The sequence below is a fragment of the Podarcis raffonei genome, chromosome 9 (genome assembly GCF_027172205.1).
Source record: "Podarcis raffonei isolate rPodRaf1 chromosome 9, rPodRaf1.pri, whole genome shotgun sequence".
In the NCBI taxonomy this organism is placed as follows: domain Eukaryota; kingdom Metazoa; phylum Chordata; class Lepidosauria; order Squamata; family Lacertidae; genus Podarcis; species Podarcis raffonei.
In genome coordinates this window covers 5902567-5919443 of record NC_070610.1, presented here as the reverse complement: position 1 = coordinate 5919443, position 16877 = coordinate 5902567, and the positions used below count along the sequence as shown (strand labels likewise).

General features: G+C 48.5%; 1 protein-coding gene across 4 annotated transcripts in view; it reads right to left on the bottom strand.

Moving 5' to 3' along the window:
* The window catches only part of CSK (C-terminal Src kinase), a 71181-nt gene that overhangs the window by 40604 nt on the left and 13700 nt on the right, over positions 1-16877 (bottom strand). Inside the window, exon 1 of one of the 4 annotated variants that reach the window (XM_053402905.1) lies at positions 3702-3743. The exons of the other annotated variants lie outside the window; for them this stretch is intronic. Coding sequence (XP_053258880.1) covers positions 3702-3728 — 27 coding nt within the window. The 5' untranslated portion in view covers positions 3729-3743. Of the gene's footprint in view, positions 1-3701; positions 3744-16877 lie in introns of those variants that run through there. 4 annotated transcript variants of the gene reach the window in all.

Sequence of the window (16877 nt, the reverse complement as noted above, 5' to 3'; positions counted from 1 at the left end):
GTGGCAGGAATGAGGGACATGTCTGAACTGCGCCACCCCGGACCAGGGAACCTCCCTTACATCCCAGTAGAGCATTCTTGTTCCGGAACTCAGCCTCCCTCCCTCCCGACAGGACAAAAACCAGGCCCTGTAGCCACAAAATGAACACAGTTTCCTCCCTCCCTCCAAGTACTCTAACTCTGGACCATCTCATGAAGTTGGGAGACTCAGGACAGAGAAGACCTGCAGCTGGTGAAAGAGGATTTCAACCCGGGGTCCCAATACACCACTCCAGCCTTTGCAATCCTGCTATCCTCCAGCTGCTCCAAGCGGCGACAACTCTCAGCTACAGCCCCAAACGGCCAGGCTGACGGGGGCGGATGGGAGTTGCAGTCCCAGGCGCCCAGCGGGCACCAGACTGGTGGCCCAGAAAAGTAGTCTTCTTGCCAGTCAAACTGCTGGCCCACATCACGCCATAGTTCTCCCCATTGACCGGCTGCAATGGCCCTCCAGGATTTCAGGCAAGGGGCTCCCCCTGGAGTTGCCACTGGGGATCGGGCCTGGGGCCTTCTGCATGCCACGCAGCTGTTCCACCACTGAGCCATAGCCCAACAGAGCATCTTATCGAAACAGGAGCAGGACTTGTGCGACTCAGGGAGGCCAGCCAGCTTTTGAAAGCATCTTAAATCAGGGGTAGGCAACCTGAGGCCCAGGGGCCGGATGCGACCCAATCACCGTCTAAATCCAGCACATGGACAGTCCAAGAGTCAGCGTGTTTTTACATGAGTAGAATGTGCCCTTTCATTTAAAATGCATCTCTGGGTTATTTGTGGGGCCTGCCTGGTGTTTTTACATGAGTAAAATGTGTGCTTTTATTTAAAATAAATCTCTGGGTTATTTGTGGGGCATAGAAATTCGTTCATATTTTTTTTTTCAAAATATAGTCCGGCCCCCACAAGGTCTGAGGGACAGTGGACCGGCCCATGGCTGAAAAAGCTTGCTGACCCCTGAGCAAGACTGACACTCCACCCCATGTTGCTGCAAAAGCAGACTGTGGGAGTGCGCTCTGGCTGGAAATCTTAGGAGCCAAATTTTGAAAGTCCTGGGTTGTACAGGTATAAATAAAAGGAAATTTATCTAACACATATAGTACAAAGATTCACAAAGCTAAAGGCAAAGGGAGAGAGAAATGGGTATAATTTGTGCTGGCAAACTCTCTCTGCCTTTGAGGAAGGGCATCTGGTTCAGACTTGATCCTTCAACTCCTTTCTGATTCTCCCCTGCCATGCCAGGTAGCCTAACATGACAGGGAGAAATCCTGATACGAGAGAGAGAGAGGGGTGCCTGGATTGCGGGGAGGTAAATGCAAGAATGACTCATGGTCTTAGGAGCGAGGATGGAAGAGTCACTATTGGGGAGAGGGATTTCATCCTATGCTGGCACAAGAAGTTGTGCAGTTCAACTTGGTGCTGAGGCCCTTGTGCAACAAACATGCTTCCCCTTCCCTGTCAGACTTTCTGCAATAAAGGAAATTTACAGGGAGACGCACTGGAAAGTGTGGGATAACCCTTGTTTTGATGTAATGGAATCTAACTTCCCAGCAAACAATTTGGAAAGAATGTGTAGTAATGTGGCCAGAATCTTCCTAACAACGCAATCACTCACGCATTGCACCCTCTTCACTTTAAGGAGCAAATCTGGGCACATTGTTTTGGAAGGAGCACCTGGAGAGCTTCTTTCCATGTGGCACAGCAGATAGTGCCTGGAGACCTTGGCCCAAATCCCCACTCGGCCACAAAGCTCATTGGGCAACCTTGCGACAGTACTAACCCTCAAGCCTACCTTACAGGGTTGCTGAGAGGAGGGGAAACGGGTGCAATTGGGCTCCCTGGAGGAAGGGTTAAAAGGGGAAAATAATAAATGCTGCCTGTGAAATACAGTGCTTAAGAGCAGACTCTGCTCCTGGAACAGCAAGAAGCAACTGAGATGAGAGCATGTGCAGAGTGTTCATCCCTGAACAACAGCTCGCTCCCTAATACTGGAGATTAGAATACCTTCCAGGAAAATAAGGGCTGCTCCCACAAGCACCTCTTACATACAAATGTACAAATAATGAAGCGTATCCAGCTGGATTAGAAGCTGGCACACAGCCAAGTTCCTTATTCGAATTCAGGCTGTTTGGTCCACCTAGCCCAGTACAGTCTGCTCCAAATGGCAGCAGCTCTCCAGGGTTTCATGCACAGACCTTTCTGATCACCTGCTACCAAAGCATTTTAAGTCAGAGGTTGGGAGTCACCGGCCTGTGTGTGGCCCTTTGGGCCTCTTCACTTGGCCCTCAGGACTCTTCCTAAGCCTTACCAGCCCTCCTTCACAATCTCTGCAAGTGCTGTTGCCCAGCAGGAATTTGCCCCCGAACTCTGAGAATGCCTAGGACTTGCCTGGAGGGAGGAGCACGTGTGTGCAGATGTCAAGGCAATAGACAACTATTTTACTTTTTAAAGACAACTGAAGGCGGCCCTGTTTAGGGAAGTTTTTAATGTCTGACGCTGTATCGTTTTTAATATTCGGTTGGAAGCCGCTCAAGAGTGGCTGGGGAAACCCAGCCAGATGGGCGGGGTTGAAATAATACTGTCATACCTCGGGTTGAATATGCTTCAGGATGAGCGCTTCGGATTACGCTCCGTGGCAACCCGGAAGTAACGGAGCGCATTACTTTTGGGTTTCGCTCAAAATTACGTCACACGCATGTGCAGAAATGGAGAATCACGACCCGCACACGCGCAGTCGCGGGATGCGTTCGCTTCAGGATGCGAAACAGGCTCCGGAACAGATCCCGTTCGCATCTTGAGGTACTACTGTAATAAATCATTATTATTGTTGTTGTTGTTATTATTTGCAAAGCAAGCCTATTGTCGAAAAAGGTTAAGGTTACATAGAATTGTAAAGTTGGAAGGGACTCCAGAGAGCCATCTAGTCCAACCCCCTGAAATGCAGGAATCACAACTAAAACATCCGAACTCTGACATCCAACCAATGTCTGTCACGACACTCACCTCTGCCCCTGGTTGTGCCCACCGCTAGCAGAATGTGGGTAGCTGCCCATCAATGAATGTGGGGAGGAGGTACCCCACCCCTATCTGAATGGGAGATGCCAGCAGGGATCAAAGTGGGCACTCTTTGCATGCCAAGGTGCTCTCTACCCACTACCATCCCTCCAACACAGCCCTGGCCCTGCCCAACCCCACTCCCTCCCTCCCTCCAGTGCTGCTGCTCTCTTCCAATTACCTGTCAAGGCGGACATGACCAGCTGGAGGACCAGCTGGGAAGGAAAAGTCTCACCTGCCACCACTCCCCATCGCCCTCCAGGCTGCGCCTGCCCTTCTGCACAAGCCTCGAAGCCCCATGCAGCCGGCCAGCGGGCCTCCTCTCCCACTTTCTGCCGATTCAGAGCCTGCAACCATCAAGGCAAAGAGCAACAGCGGCCCCGCCAGATCGCTCCCCGTTTGGTAGCGCCCGGGATTCACTGGGTCCATGTGGCAATGGAGGAGGAGCGCTGCATCGTCGTGGGGCCCAGCCAGCAGCTTCTTGGCCAACTTGAATTACAGATGAATTTTTAAAGGAAGAAAGAGGGAAAGGAGGTGGGCTGGGAAGAGGAGCAGCAGCAGCAGCAGCAGCAGGGATGGATCTTGCAAAAGAGGGGAGAAAAAGGAAGATGCACTTACAAGACCAGAACAGAAGCTGAGAAGCATCTTGTGTTATATAACAAGTGGAGCAGGGAACCAAGGATACATGACAACTGTCGGGGGGCACTTGGAAGACGTCTCCGCTTCAGACACACACACACACACACACACACACACACACACACACACTCACATCCTCTCCTCTCTTGCGGCTCTGGGGAGGAGGGAAGGTGGGGGAAGGGAGAGCAGGCGGGAAGCAGCAGAGAGCCTGCCTGCCTGCAGCAGCCGCGGCAGAAAAGCTGAAACTGCGGTAACCCAGGATTCTCACGCCGCCCGCCAGTTCTCCGGAAACGCCACAGGGACCAGCTCCACGGCAACTGCCCACGTCCGCCAGGGGTGGTTTCAAAGAGCCATTCGCCGCCACCACAAGCATGCACACACCAGGATGGTAGAGTTGGAAGGGACCTCCAAAGGCCATCCAGTCCAACCCCCTGCAATGCAGGAAACAAGAGCGAAAGAATCCCTGGCAGAGGACTGCTGAAAAGCTCTCAAAGGAAGGTTCCTCCCCTCCGGAGCAGCAGAATACAAGCCGGCTCAACCTTCAGCCCTACAGACATTGGAAGGTGGTTCCCATATCTCTCTCTCACACACACACATTCTTCCATGCTGCAAGAGGCCCGCTCACTCAGGCTGGGCTCCCACCCCCAGGCCCAGTCCAAAGAGAGGCTCTTCCTCAATATGGTGGGGAGGGGAGACTAGAATAAGGGCAATTTCACCTGCAAGCCTTTGGTTCTTTTTTTCCAAAGCTGCAGCAGGATCCAACATCCGTTGGAACTTGCCAAGTTGCAAAGGATTAAGAGTGAATCAAATCTGCAATTTTATTTTATTTTTAGTGGTGGTCGGGCAGCCAGGATAGGGGAGATGGCAATGGAAGGGAAAATAGAGAGCAATAAAAGGGAAGAGAAACGGCGGCTTTTGCATAAAAAACAACAACAACAGCCTAGTGTGCTTTCCTTGATTCCAAAGAAAAAAATATATGCATGGCTTGGCAGGAATTATTGTTCTTATTGTATTTCCTCAGTGCCGCGGCAAAAGGGGTCCATGCGATAAGCTAAAAGGAGGGATTTTATTGTCCTGGAGGAGTGACTGAAGACCCCAAGCAGGCAGAGGTTTGGAAAATGAACTCTGGCCGTGATAATAAAGGTAAAGGTACCCCTGCCTGTACGGGCCAGTCGTGTCCGACTCTAGGGTTGTGCGCCCATCTCACTTAAGAGGCCGGGGGCCAGCGCTGTCCGAAGACACTTCCGGGTCACGTGGCCAGCATGACGAAGCTGCTCTGGCGAGCCAGCACCAGCGCAGCACACGGAAACGCCGTTTACCTTCCCGCTAGAAAGCGGTACCTATTTATCTACTTGCACTTAAGAGTGCTTTTGAACTGCTAGGTGGGCAGGAGCTGGGACCGAAAGACGGGAGCTCACCCCGCCGCGGGGATTCGAACCACCGACCATACGATCAGCAAGTCCTAGGCGCTGAGGTTTTACCCACAGCGCCACCCGCGTCCCTTTGGCCGTGATAATAAAGGTGCATAAACTCCTTGGGAGGGTCAAGTGGGGAGAACTGTTAGCCCAGAGGCAGAGTCGCTGCTTGGCATGCAGAAGAACCCGGGTTCAATCCATGGCTGCATGTCCAGGTGGGGCTGGAAGACACCCTGTCAGAAACACTGAGCCCCAGAAGAACTCCTGCCAGGCCAGTGGTCTGACTCCAGGTCAGGCACCTTCCTGGGTTGGTGAAGGCTGGCCTTGGCCAAAGTCAGCTGAGCAATGACTTGAACCCAGCTCTCCCTGACCCTGGCTGCCCACTAAGGAAGAGGCTTTTGCCACTGGGGACTGCTACTGCCCCCATCCTGACATTTAGTTTTCATTTAGTCAGTGTGGTGTAGTGGTTAAGAGTGGTAGTCTCGTAATCTGGGGAACCGGGTTCGCGTCTCCGCTCCTCCACCTGCAGCTGCTTGGTGACCTTGGGCCAGTCACACTTCTCTGAAGTCTCTCAGCCCCACTCACCTCACAGAGTGTTTGTTGTGGGGGAGGAAGGGAAAGGAGATTGTTAGCCGCTTTGAGACTCCTTAGGGTAGTGATAAAGTGGGATATCAAATCCAAACTCTTCTTCTTCTTCTTCTTCTTCTTCTTCATTTTTATTGATGGCATTTATTGCACAGTTTAACCAGGTCTTTGGCTGATAAACATCCTAACGCCTTTTAAATGTGCTTGTGGGGGGGTGGTTCCCGCCTTTCTGATTTGGTTTTATATTCGTTTTATTATGTATTTTGTGTTTTTTATATTGTATTTTTACCTTGTGAACCACCTTGTGATCAACGGATGAAGGGTGGTATATAAATATAATAAATAAATAAAATACAAATTTATATCCCACCTTCCCTACAAGGAGCTCAAATAAAATGCAGCGAACGTGGGACTGCTAGGGGAATCCAGGAGAGTGGGGTGTGGTGGAAGGGTTCAATCCTTCCCACCCCCAAACATACTTTTCATGTGCTAAATTGCCGTGCACCCTGTGAGCTCTGTTTCAGAAACTGCAGGCACAGATCAGGACTTTTGGGATATTTTGTTCCAAATTTCCTGTTGTCAGTAGCAAGCTTTAAGTCATTTGCTTGCTTTAGTAAGAAAATATCCATGTTTGGATGTGTGGCATTCACACAGAGATCTGCGTGTGGTTCTGTTTAGAGCAAGGGTAGGCAAACTAAGGCCAGTGGGCCAGTTCAGGCCCAACTGCCTTCTGGATCCGACCTGTGGACGGTCCAGGAATCGCCGGACCATTCCTTCCCTCTCCCTCCCTCGGCAGCGGCGCCTCCTCCTCCCTCCCTCCTCCTGGTTTCTCCCCGCCCTGCTTAGAGGAGGAAGAGGGTTGGGTTTTGTTGGTGCCAGCAGCAGCAGCGCTCCAGCGGCTGCCATTTTAAGCAGCCCCTCTCCAGAGCCCTTTCGCACACCGCTCATCATCCCCCGGCCGTCGCCAGCTCCTGCTGCTCACATGAAACAGGTGAGCAGTCACCGGGGCTCGTGGTGCTCTTGCATCATCCCTTCCCCCCAAATATAGTCCGGCCCCCCACAAGGTCTGAGGGACAGTAGACCAGACCTTGTGGGGGACCGGACTATATTTGGGGGGAAGGGATGATGGACAGTAGACCAACTTCCGGTCGGCGCCAGCATTTAATGGCGGTCTCCTGCTGAGCTCTGCTCAGGGGAGACTACTCCACGAGTTCGGGTCCGACCGCTACGGCGAAGCGGGGACCCCTAAAATCACAGGCGCGGAAGCTTTTAATGTGTACATTTGGCATGTGCTCCTCACAGAGATGAACCGGGTGCCCACTCAGGTGTCTTCCCCGATGCCAAGAAGAGGGCCTTTCCTTCCCATTTCCCCAGGTTTCCTCTCTTTTTAAATGTCAACTCTTGCTTTGTTCTGTCTTGTGTATTTAATGCTACTTTCACGGATTTGCTATTTTAAGCTTATTTTCACATATTACTTTCATCTGCTTTCTAATGGACGGTTTGCCAACATGGGGGTGACGTTCATGTCTTTCCCCTGGTGCCCACAGAGTCTCTGAACCTTCTCTTTTTCACTGCCCCCCTCGGTATGGGTGGTTACCCTTTCTTCCTTTGAGAAAAACCATGGAACTGAGGGAGGAAGTTGGAGCGGTGACCCTCTCCTCTCCCACTTCCCTCTTCCAGCTCTATGCACTTTCCAAGGCTTCAGTTAACTCTACTCCAGCACCCAGAAAGAATGGCACCCACTCAAAAATCCAAATGGGCCTGAAAAGGTAGACAATTCCCGCTTATCATAAACTACTGAGATAAATTCACTGAAGGGCAAAGTCTCAGTAAATATAATTTGATGGAAGGGCAAAGTTTTTTGTAATGTATTTTTCTTAAAGATTTTCTTGGTTTACAAAAGTATGTGCAATGTCTCTCTCTCTTTTTCCCCCCAAGTAACATTTTCTACAGATCAGTTTCATTTGTTGAGACATTAGGAAGAAAAGGGGGAAAGAGGTGGAAGGGCAAAGTTAAAGTCTGAATAATAAATAACATTTATTTAATAAAATTATTTAACAGATATTTATCGTGTCTTTCTTCCTCAGTATGAGTCACTCAAGGTTTCTTGCAACAAAATCCAATGCTTTTTTTTTTTTAAACAGAAGCACTTGTCAACATTCTGGGTGTCATTGATCCCATGCTCTGGAACACTATTCCAGCAGAGATTCGGCAGACATCCTTGCTTTTGGCTGGGAACTGACAAGCCTTTGCAGCTGTTTATGCTTTTAGTTTTGATTAGGCAGTCATCTTAATGATAATCTGCATTTTATTTTTTAAATGGTGTTTCACATTTTAAATTTGCACACTGCCCTTATATTTTATGGTATGGCACAACAGAAATATTTATAAACTCTCTCTCTCTCTCTCTCAAACCCCACAGGTAATACCAATCAAAATAACAAACAGGGAACAAGAAAATGTCAGGAAAAATATAATAAACTGGAGCTTTTGTTTTATTTTAATTTAGCAATGCCCTTGTTTTTAAGTAAACAATTTAAGACTGTAAAAAAGAGCATGAGAATCAACATTCCTTATGGCACAACTAGATTAATATTTTGTTTTTCAAAAAAGATGGCGCCTGCAACAGAATGTTGCAGTGTGGAGTGTTCCCATTCAGGGCCAACCATGCCCCTTACCAAGGAACTCCATTCCATCCTCCCATCCAAGTTTCCTGTTGTGGTTTTCCCTCTCCTAACCAACAATCAGTATTCCAAGCATGCGCAGTTCTAATGGGGGGGAGGGGCTTCACCTCCTCAAGGGTTTTCCCTAAATATTTTGCATTTCTGTAAACCTTGGGGTTCCCCTCACCAAAGTCTGTTGACACCTCCCTTCTTGAGCATGGATGGCCATAAGCACTTGTATGGGTGAGGTAAAGGTAAAGGGACCCCTGACCATTAGGTCCAGTCGTGGCCGACTCTGGGGTTGTGGCGCTCATCTCGCTTTATTGGCCGTGGGAGCTGGCGTACAGCTTCCGGGTCATTGGCCCAGCATGACTAAGCTGCTTCTGGCGAACCAGAGCAGCGCACGGAAATGCTGTTTACCTTCCCGCCAGAGCAGTACTTATTTATCTACTTGCACTTTTGTGCTTTCGAACTGCTAGGTTGGCAGGAGCAGGGACCGAGCAACGGGAGCTCACCCCGTCACGGGGATTCGAACCGCTGACCTTCTGATCAGCAAGCCCTAGGCTCTGTGGTTTAGACCACAGCACCACCCGCGTCCCCTATTTAAAGGGTGAGTTCACTATTAAATAAGCTAACAGGATGTTGTTTTTCTCAAGGGCAGATTTGCCAGTCCAGAAAACCTACAATGCCGGCTCTGCGCACCTGGTAGCCCCCAGCCAACAAGAAGGTTGATGCTTTTGTTTCTGTTGCTGCTTTTATGCAGCCCAGCAACTTGCAAAGGGAGCAGAGTGCATTTGGTCCTCGTATCTCTGAGCCATTTCAAAATTAAATTTTGATTCAGTCTAATTGGCAAGTAATTTAATTGCCTATAAACAAAAATACAGAAAACTCACCCTCTAGTCAAGGAATAGAGTGCTCTGACGCTGGGTAGGAGACAGCGTACTCTTTCACATAAAATTAGTGCTTGGATGCTTATCTCACATGCAGTAAAGGGCCCAGGTTTTACTACACCACAAGTGTCTAGACAGTAATCTAAAAATCTGCCAACTCTCAATCTCATGGCGCTGCAGGCTTCCTAGCACTGGCAGGACTCAAACGAGCATTAATCTTGTTCTGTCCTCCCCACTACTTAGTCAAATGTTCCAAGAGAACATAGAATTTTAGAGTTTGAAGGGACTCCATCTAGTCCAATCCCCTCAATGCAGAAATCACAACTAAAAAATCCCTGACAGATGGCCATCTAACCTCCATTGTTGAATGGTTCTTACCCTCAGAATGCTCTTCCTAGAGTTGAGTCAGAAGAACTTCCTTTCTTGGAATGTGAACCCTCCGGGAGCAGGAGAAAGCAAGCTGGCTCCCTCTTCCATGTGACAGCCCTTAAGATACTTAAAGATGGCTATCTTATCTCCTCTCAGTCTCCTCTTCTCCAGGCTAAACATACCCAACTCTTTCCACTGTTCCTCATCAGGCTTGGTTTCCAGACCCTTGATCACCCAGCTTGTCAATATCCTCTGTAAATTGTGGTGCCCAGAACTGGACACAGGACTCCAAGAGGGGTATGAACAAGGCAGAATAGGGTGGTACTGTGGTTTCTCTTAATCTGGACACTATACTTTTATTGATGCAGCTTAGAATTGCATTAGCTTTTTTTTTTCCTGATGCATCACACTGCTGACTCATGTGCTAAGCTTGTGGTCACCTAAGACCCCAAGATCCTTCCTAAACATCAGTGAAAGTTTGACATGCTCGCCCTTAAAAGCAGGAATTGCCTCATTTTGCATTTCCTCAATGCCTTTCGGTTGTCTTGACTTCATGCTTCAACTTTGCCCGTAGGAGAGGGGGAAGTTATCACTGGATACAAGTGCAGAAAACAAAAAATAAGGAAACAGGTAAAGACCAGTATTTTCACAGAAAGTTTTGCAACTATCCCAAGAAGCCAACAAGAATTTCTGCATTCTGTTTGCATGGATCACGGCATAAGAATTTAGGCTGCAACTTGTTTTGTTTTGTTTAAAAAAGCAGCCGACATCACAACCTGTCCGAGCATTCTTCAATAAACTGGAGCATGTATCATCATTTGGTGCTGGAAATGACCATTTGACCTTCTGCAAGAACAGCCTCAGCTGTCCTGTTCTGTGCCTCCTTCATACCCATTGGCTGTAATTTCTCCCTATTTTGCTCTTAACCTGTGAAAAAGAGACCTCGGACCCCACCCATGCTAAGGTTGGGCTGCATTACCCCAATATGCTCTATGTGGAGCTTCTGCAGTGAGTGCAGAATGCTGCAGCACGATTGCTGACAGGAGTGAGGCCTTGTCAGCATATAACACCTGTGCTCAGAGATCTCCACTGGTTACTGATTTGCTCCTGGGGCAGGTTCAAAGTGCTACTAAAAGCCCTTAGCAGCTTGGGACCAGTGTACCAACAAGATCACCTAACCCCATATGTGCCCACATATAATACCTGTTCCATATTTGTAAGAACTCGATATTCTAGTGCGGCAGCACCGACTCCAGGAAGCTACTTTCTCTGTACTCCTTTCGGCGCCTGCTAGAAACATTCCTGTTTAGAGAAGACTCCCCAGATGTTTAGAAAACTGATATGACTTCTAATTTGTTTTTAATCTATTGTTACTTTAACTTTTTGAAAGGTGTAAAACATTCTTGGAGGTCGTTTGACCAGCCCACTAGCCGCTCCCAAACTGAGCTGCCCGCTTGCGTGCTGTGCTAAACCAGCGCAGCACAATGTGGGGACTCACTTCTGCAGCACCGAAAATCGCATCTATGCATGCGTAGACGCTGAAAATCGTGGGGGGGCACACGATCCGGCCCACAGAGAGATCTCTGCGGGACTAATCTGGCCCAGGCAAGATAAACCTTGCTGACCCCTGCTCTAGGGTTACAGGCAAGCAGTGACAGGGTCAGATCCTGTCCGCTGAATCATGTGGAACCTACTGTGTGAACCACACTGCAATTTACATCCCAAGGCACCTTCACACACACAATGCAGCAGTTATGCTTGATGCACTTTGATACGTCAGGTATTAGAGGCACCTGCACTACCTTTGGCTCCCTGGACCTTGCCCATGAGATACCCCAAAGTGCTTAGAAACTCAGATCTCTCCATTTTTCAATTTACAGATTTAACCACAGCAGGTCCCAGGGGAAACATGGTACAACATAACCAGCAAATTAAAGTGCAAAAAGGCTCTTGTTGCTGGCTTATTTAGAAGCTTCAGAAATTAACCATTGTCCAATGAATATTCAACAAGACAGGCAGGGTTTTTTTTGGGTTTTTTATGCCTGGTTGCAAGCAATTAAAAGCGTCACTGCTGGGAGATTCTCTGAATGGCTGGCCTAAAAAAATGTTTCCATTTTTAGCACCTACGACTTCCTTCCTTCACGGAGGCAGACTTGAGGGCTGAATGAGTCCGCCTGCAAGAGCCGCTGGGTCACAGCACCCTAGAGCTGTGAGCCAAGAGGAGAGCTGCATGCCTATCAGCTGGCTTGCCCTTCCCTGCCTGCTGAGAGGGCTGCTTCCCCTTTTCAGCTATTTTAGATACTTCCCCCTTTAAAGAGCTGGGCTGGACTTCTGACTGCCATGTGGAGGTTTTTTTTTGCTGCTGACAAAATACTGCGAAAGAGAGGCGGTAGGAGGGACAAAGCCTATCTTGAAATGCAGCTTCCCTCTTGGGTCGCAGTCACACTGGGTGTTTAAATTTACCCTTATTCCACTTCAAGAACCATGGAGAATCCTGGGAACTGTAGTCTGTGAAGGGCGCTGGCCTCGCACAACTACAAAGCCCAGCACCTTCCACAAACTAGTTCTCAGGATTCTCCTTGGCAAGTGCTTTCCACGAAGAAGGCCTGAGACTCCGTCCCCACTCTCTGCAGGAAGCAGTGGGGATTTCCCTGCCTGAATGCCTGGGCAGTAGCTGCCAGTCAGTGTAGTAGACAATACTGAGCTAGATGAACCAGTAGCCTGAGTCAAAATAAGGCAGCTTCCTGATTAACTCAGCTCTCTTGTGCCAGCAGGCCCATAAATTTGCAGAATTTGAAAGGACCCGAAGAGTTTGAAGATTAATTTGCACACTACAAATATAACCGACAGCTGTGTTTGTGTTTATAGACGATCCCTCCAAGCAATGCATCAGGGACCAAGCGTAAAATCAATCTTTTAAGCCGCCTTGTGATGGCCTAACACACTCTACTGCCCCAGCAAAAAATAACGTCACAAGTGACAGCACAAGGTGTGGTGATCTGAAGGGATGGAACCACAACTTCAGGCAGCAAGCAGCTCTAATTGTCTTCAGTAGCCGAGCTTAAATAGATGAAGGAACTCCACATGCTAAGGCAATACTCACGATGGCAAACATGGAAATCAGTGGCAAATTAAGTAACTCCACCTTCTCACTCTTTCCACTACACTAACCTTCGAAATGCAGGTCTGGTGGATCATCTCTTGCCTTTAACACACCTGCCAACACAATTTCTTTCTCTTCTGGCATTAAGGCAGGGGCTGGGGGAATGACAGCACCCCTAACTGCTGGGAAAACGCATCAGCCCTATAGCCATGATCAATCTTTGCTCCCTCTCACTGGGTGTTAATGCCAGCAGAATAATCTCTTTCTCTCCCAGTATTAAACCTGAGAGGAGAGGGAAGAGGACCAAGCACACCACTTTCAGCACCTCGAAGGAAAGGTGGGATATAAATGCCATAAACTAAAAATAACAGCACATACAACCGATGGGAAAAGGCAGCAGTGCTATGGCTACTACCAATCTCCATTCTTTATGTTAATGTGAGCTGGGGGAAGCAAGACAAAGCAATCGCAGATGCCTGCAAAACTGTGTGCTGCCTTCCCATCTGGCAAACCACAGTGCGGCTGCTAGGGCTGGATGATAACCGGTTTTCAATATCGCGTTAAAGATTGCGATATATCGATATATCACAATATCTGAAATAAGGAAGGAACTACGCAGAGGCGAACGGGACAATGTCCTGGCAACTGCTACCTAAGGGTCTAAAACTGATAAATGATGATATTATCAATCACCTCATGGTCACTTTCAGCAGCAGGCAAGCCAAGATGAATCCAAATGAGACTTTTGGTTTGGGCTTGGCTACCAAATGGTGGTATTCAGGACAACCCAAAGTACGGTGTTGAGTCATAGTGAATACAAATAATCTGAGACTGCCAGACTGCCAGCAAGCCTGCTAGGTGGCAGAAGTGGCAGCAGCCTGCAAGGCCTTGTCGTGGTGGCAGCAGGAGATGGTGGCAGAAGCAGAGGTGGCCTGCAAGGCCTCAGTGAGGCAGGCTGCCCCAGCTTCTGCCACCATCTCCCACTACCACCAGGAGGACTTGCAGGCTGCCACACCTCTTCCCACTATGGTGAGGCCTTGCAAGTCCCACTGCTTGTGTCAACACGAGGCCTCGCAGCCTGCCACCGCTATTGCCACCATCTCCCGTCACCCCATAAGGCCTCACAGGATGCTGCTACTGCAGTCACCTCCTGTCACTGCTGCGAGTCCCCACAGGCCTCTGCTGTGAGGACTTGCAGGCCACTGCCGCTTCTGCTTCCAAATCCTGTCGCCACTGCAAGGCCTCGCAGTCCACTGCCACCTCTCCCTGTCACAGCTATGAGGCCTCAAAGGCCGCAGCCGCTACTGCTGCCACCTCCTGTCACTGCTGTGAGTCCTTGCAGGCTGCCATTGCTGCTGCTGCTGCCTCCCATCGCTGTCATGAGGCCTCGCAGGCCGCTGCTGCCACCTCCCGTCACCTCAGATAAAATAGCCATGATCAAAATGATCATTCTCCCAAAATTAACCTACTTATTCCAAACCGTTCCAAAATGGATTCCGTCAATCCAATTCTGTAAATGGCAGGAAAAAAATGCAGTCATTCATTTTCCCAAACAAAAAGTCAAGAATAAGCCCCAAGGGGGTTGGGGAATTCCCAAAATTACATCGCTAATCAAGTGTGTCACAAAATCCAATGTATTTTGGAAGAAGAGACCAAACAATGGGTACCCTTGGAGATGCACACATTGGAAAACACTCCCACTACTGCATTCCCATTTCTCCAACACGAGCTGAGAAAACTCCCCTCAACACTGAATAGATTCACACTACCCATGCTTAAGACCTGGAAACATAAAGAAGGGACCTTGTCACTATCCCCACTAATCCCCGTGGCTCATCACCCGATATTCAGTCATGCAGCTCAAACCTTTCACATAGAAACATGGCAAACCAGAGGCCTGTACCATTTAGCAGACTTCTACATAAACAATAAACCCATATCAACACAGGAAATACAGGATAAATTAGGAGACATTCAAGTACCCGGATTAACACACCATCAACTACATGCTTTCCTAAATATCCCAACAGTAAAAGCAGCGGCCACTAGGCTCTTGACCACCTTTGAAAGGCTTCTTTTGTTAGCAGATGGACATGGTAGGGGGATAGTATCTGCAATATACACAATACTGCTTTACAACCCTGCAATCTTATGCGACACAATTAAAAAACAATGGGAACATGACATAGGTTACAAAATAAATTCTACCTAATGGACTACAATGTGGTCCAAACCTCCCTTTAAATCCATCTCAGTCAAAAGAAGGAATCTCACTTTGAAACTTATCTATTGATTGCATCTGACATTGAGGAAATTGGCATTAATACATCCATGAACCTTACCAAAATGCTACAAAGGCTGTACTTCTACAGACACATACCTCCACATGTGGTGGAAATGTCCCCAAATCCAACCCTTTCAGAAAGCAGTCCTACAAAAAATATACAACGTATATAAACAGATATTGGAACCCACCGCAGAATTGGCCCTATTAAATATTTTCCAAGACAATAACACTCACTTGCACCACAAAGAGCTTATGACTCACCTACTCTCAGAGGCCATAAATGTAATAGTTAGACACTGGAGAAACTTGTCCAGAGGAAGTACAGACCATTGGTACCAAATTGTATGGGAAATCTCACTGCGGTTCATCAAAGGCAATTAAAGGCAAATAAACATGCCCTGCCTCCCTAATCTTCTCTCATCGCCAATACTGTATAAACCAACAAATATACAGAAAGAAAACCTACTCAATCGACACTGACATGAAATATCAAGTTGACAAAACAACAAGATAGTGTGTAAGTTCACCACCCACCCTCTGCCCTCTTCCCCTACCTTTGAAATCATTGTTTTACATTTTGCATTGAACGTAACCGAAAGACTTTATACTGTACAGTGGTACCTCTGGGTGCGATTCGCCGCTTCTGCGCATGCACGTGACATTCTGACCGTCTGCACATGCATGAGCGGCGAAACCCAGAAGTAATGCATTCCGTTACTTCCGGGTCGCCACAGAGCGCAACCCAAAAACGCTCAACCTGAAGCAACTTTAACCCAAGGTATGACTGTAATCTGACTGAAAGAAAGAGAGACGTTGCACGTTCTTTGTAGATCATGAAAATCTCTAATAAAAATTATTTATGGCCTCGGTCCAGTATACCTGAAGGAGCGTCTCCACCTCCATTGTTCTGCCCGGACACTGAGGTCCAGTGCTGAGGGCCTTCTGGCGGTTCCCTCACTGCGAGAATCCAAGTTACAGGGAACCAGGCAGGGGGCCTTCTCGGTAGTGGCGCCCTCCCTGTGGAACGCCCTCCCACCAGATGTCAAAGGGAAAAATAACTACCAAACTTTTAGAAGACATCTGAACGCAGCCCTGTTTAGGGAAGCTTTTAATGTTTAATAGGTTATTGTATTTTAGTGTTTTGTTGGAAGCCATCCAGAGTGGCTGGGGAAACCCAGCCAGATGGGCAGGGTATAAATAATAAATTATTATTATTATTTCAAAAAAGAAAGAAAGAAAGAAGGCAAAGAAAGAAGGCAGGGAACAGACACCAGCACAGCAGCTCTTTCCTGTGCTTTCACAAGATCCTGAAGGTGAAGCTACCTTCCAAGTCGGTAAGGTAAAGGTAAAGGGACCCCTGACCATTAAGTCCAGTCGCGGGCGACTCTGGGGCTGTGGCGCTCATCTTGCTTTACTGGCCAAGGGAGCCGGCGTACCACTTCTGGCAAACCAGAGCAGCACACAGAAACGCCATTTACCTTCCTGCCAGAGGAGTACCTATTTATCTACTTGCACTTTGACATGCTTTCAAACTGCTAGGTTGGCAGGAGTCCAAGTCGGTGGCTCATGCCCGAGAGGAACTTTCCAGTAACTGCACTCAGGCTCTCAAGGGACCAAGGCTGAGTATCCGAGCCTGCATTTCCACACAGGGGGACCTAGCTTCAATTCCCAGCGCCTCCAGAGGGGCACTGTAGAACAGCACAGGTCAAGCTGGGAGGGGTAAGGCCCAGGCTCAGTGGCAGCGCCTGCTCTGCATGCCCAAGGTCGCAGGTTCAATCCCCAATGGCACCGCCAGGAAGAGGCAGAGAGGACTCTTGTTTGCCTGGTAGTAGAGGCATCCCAG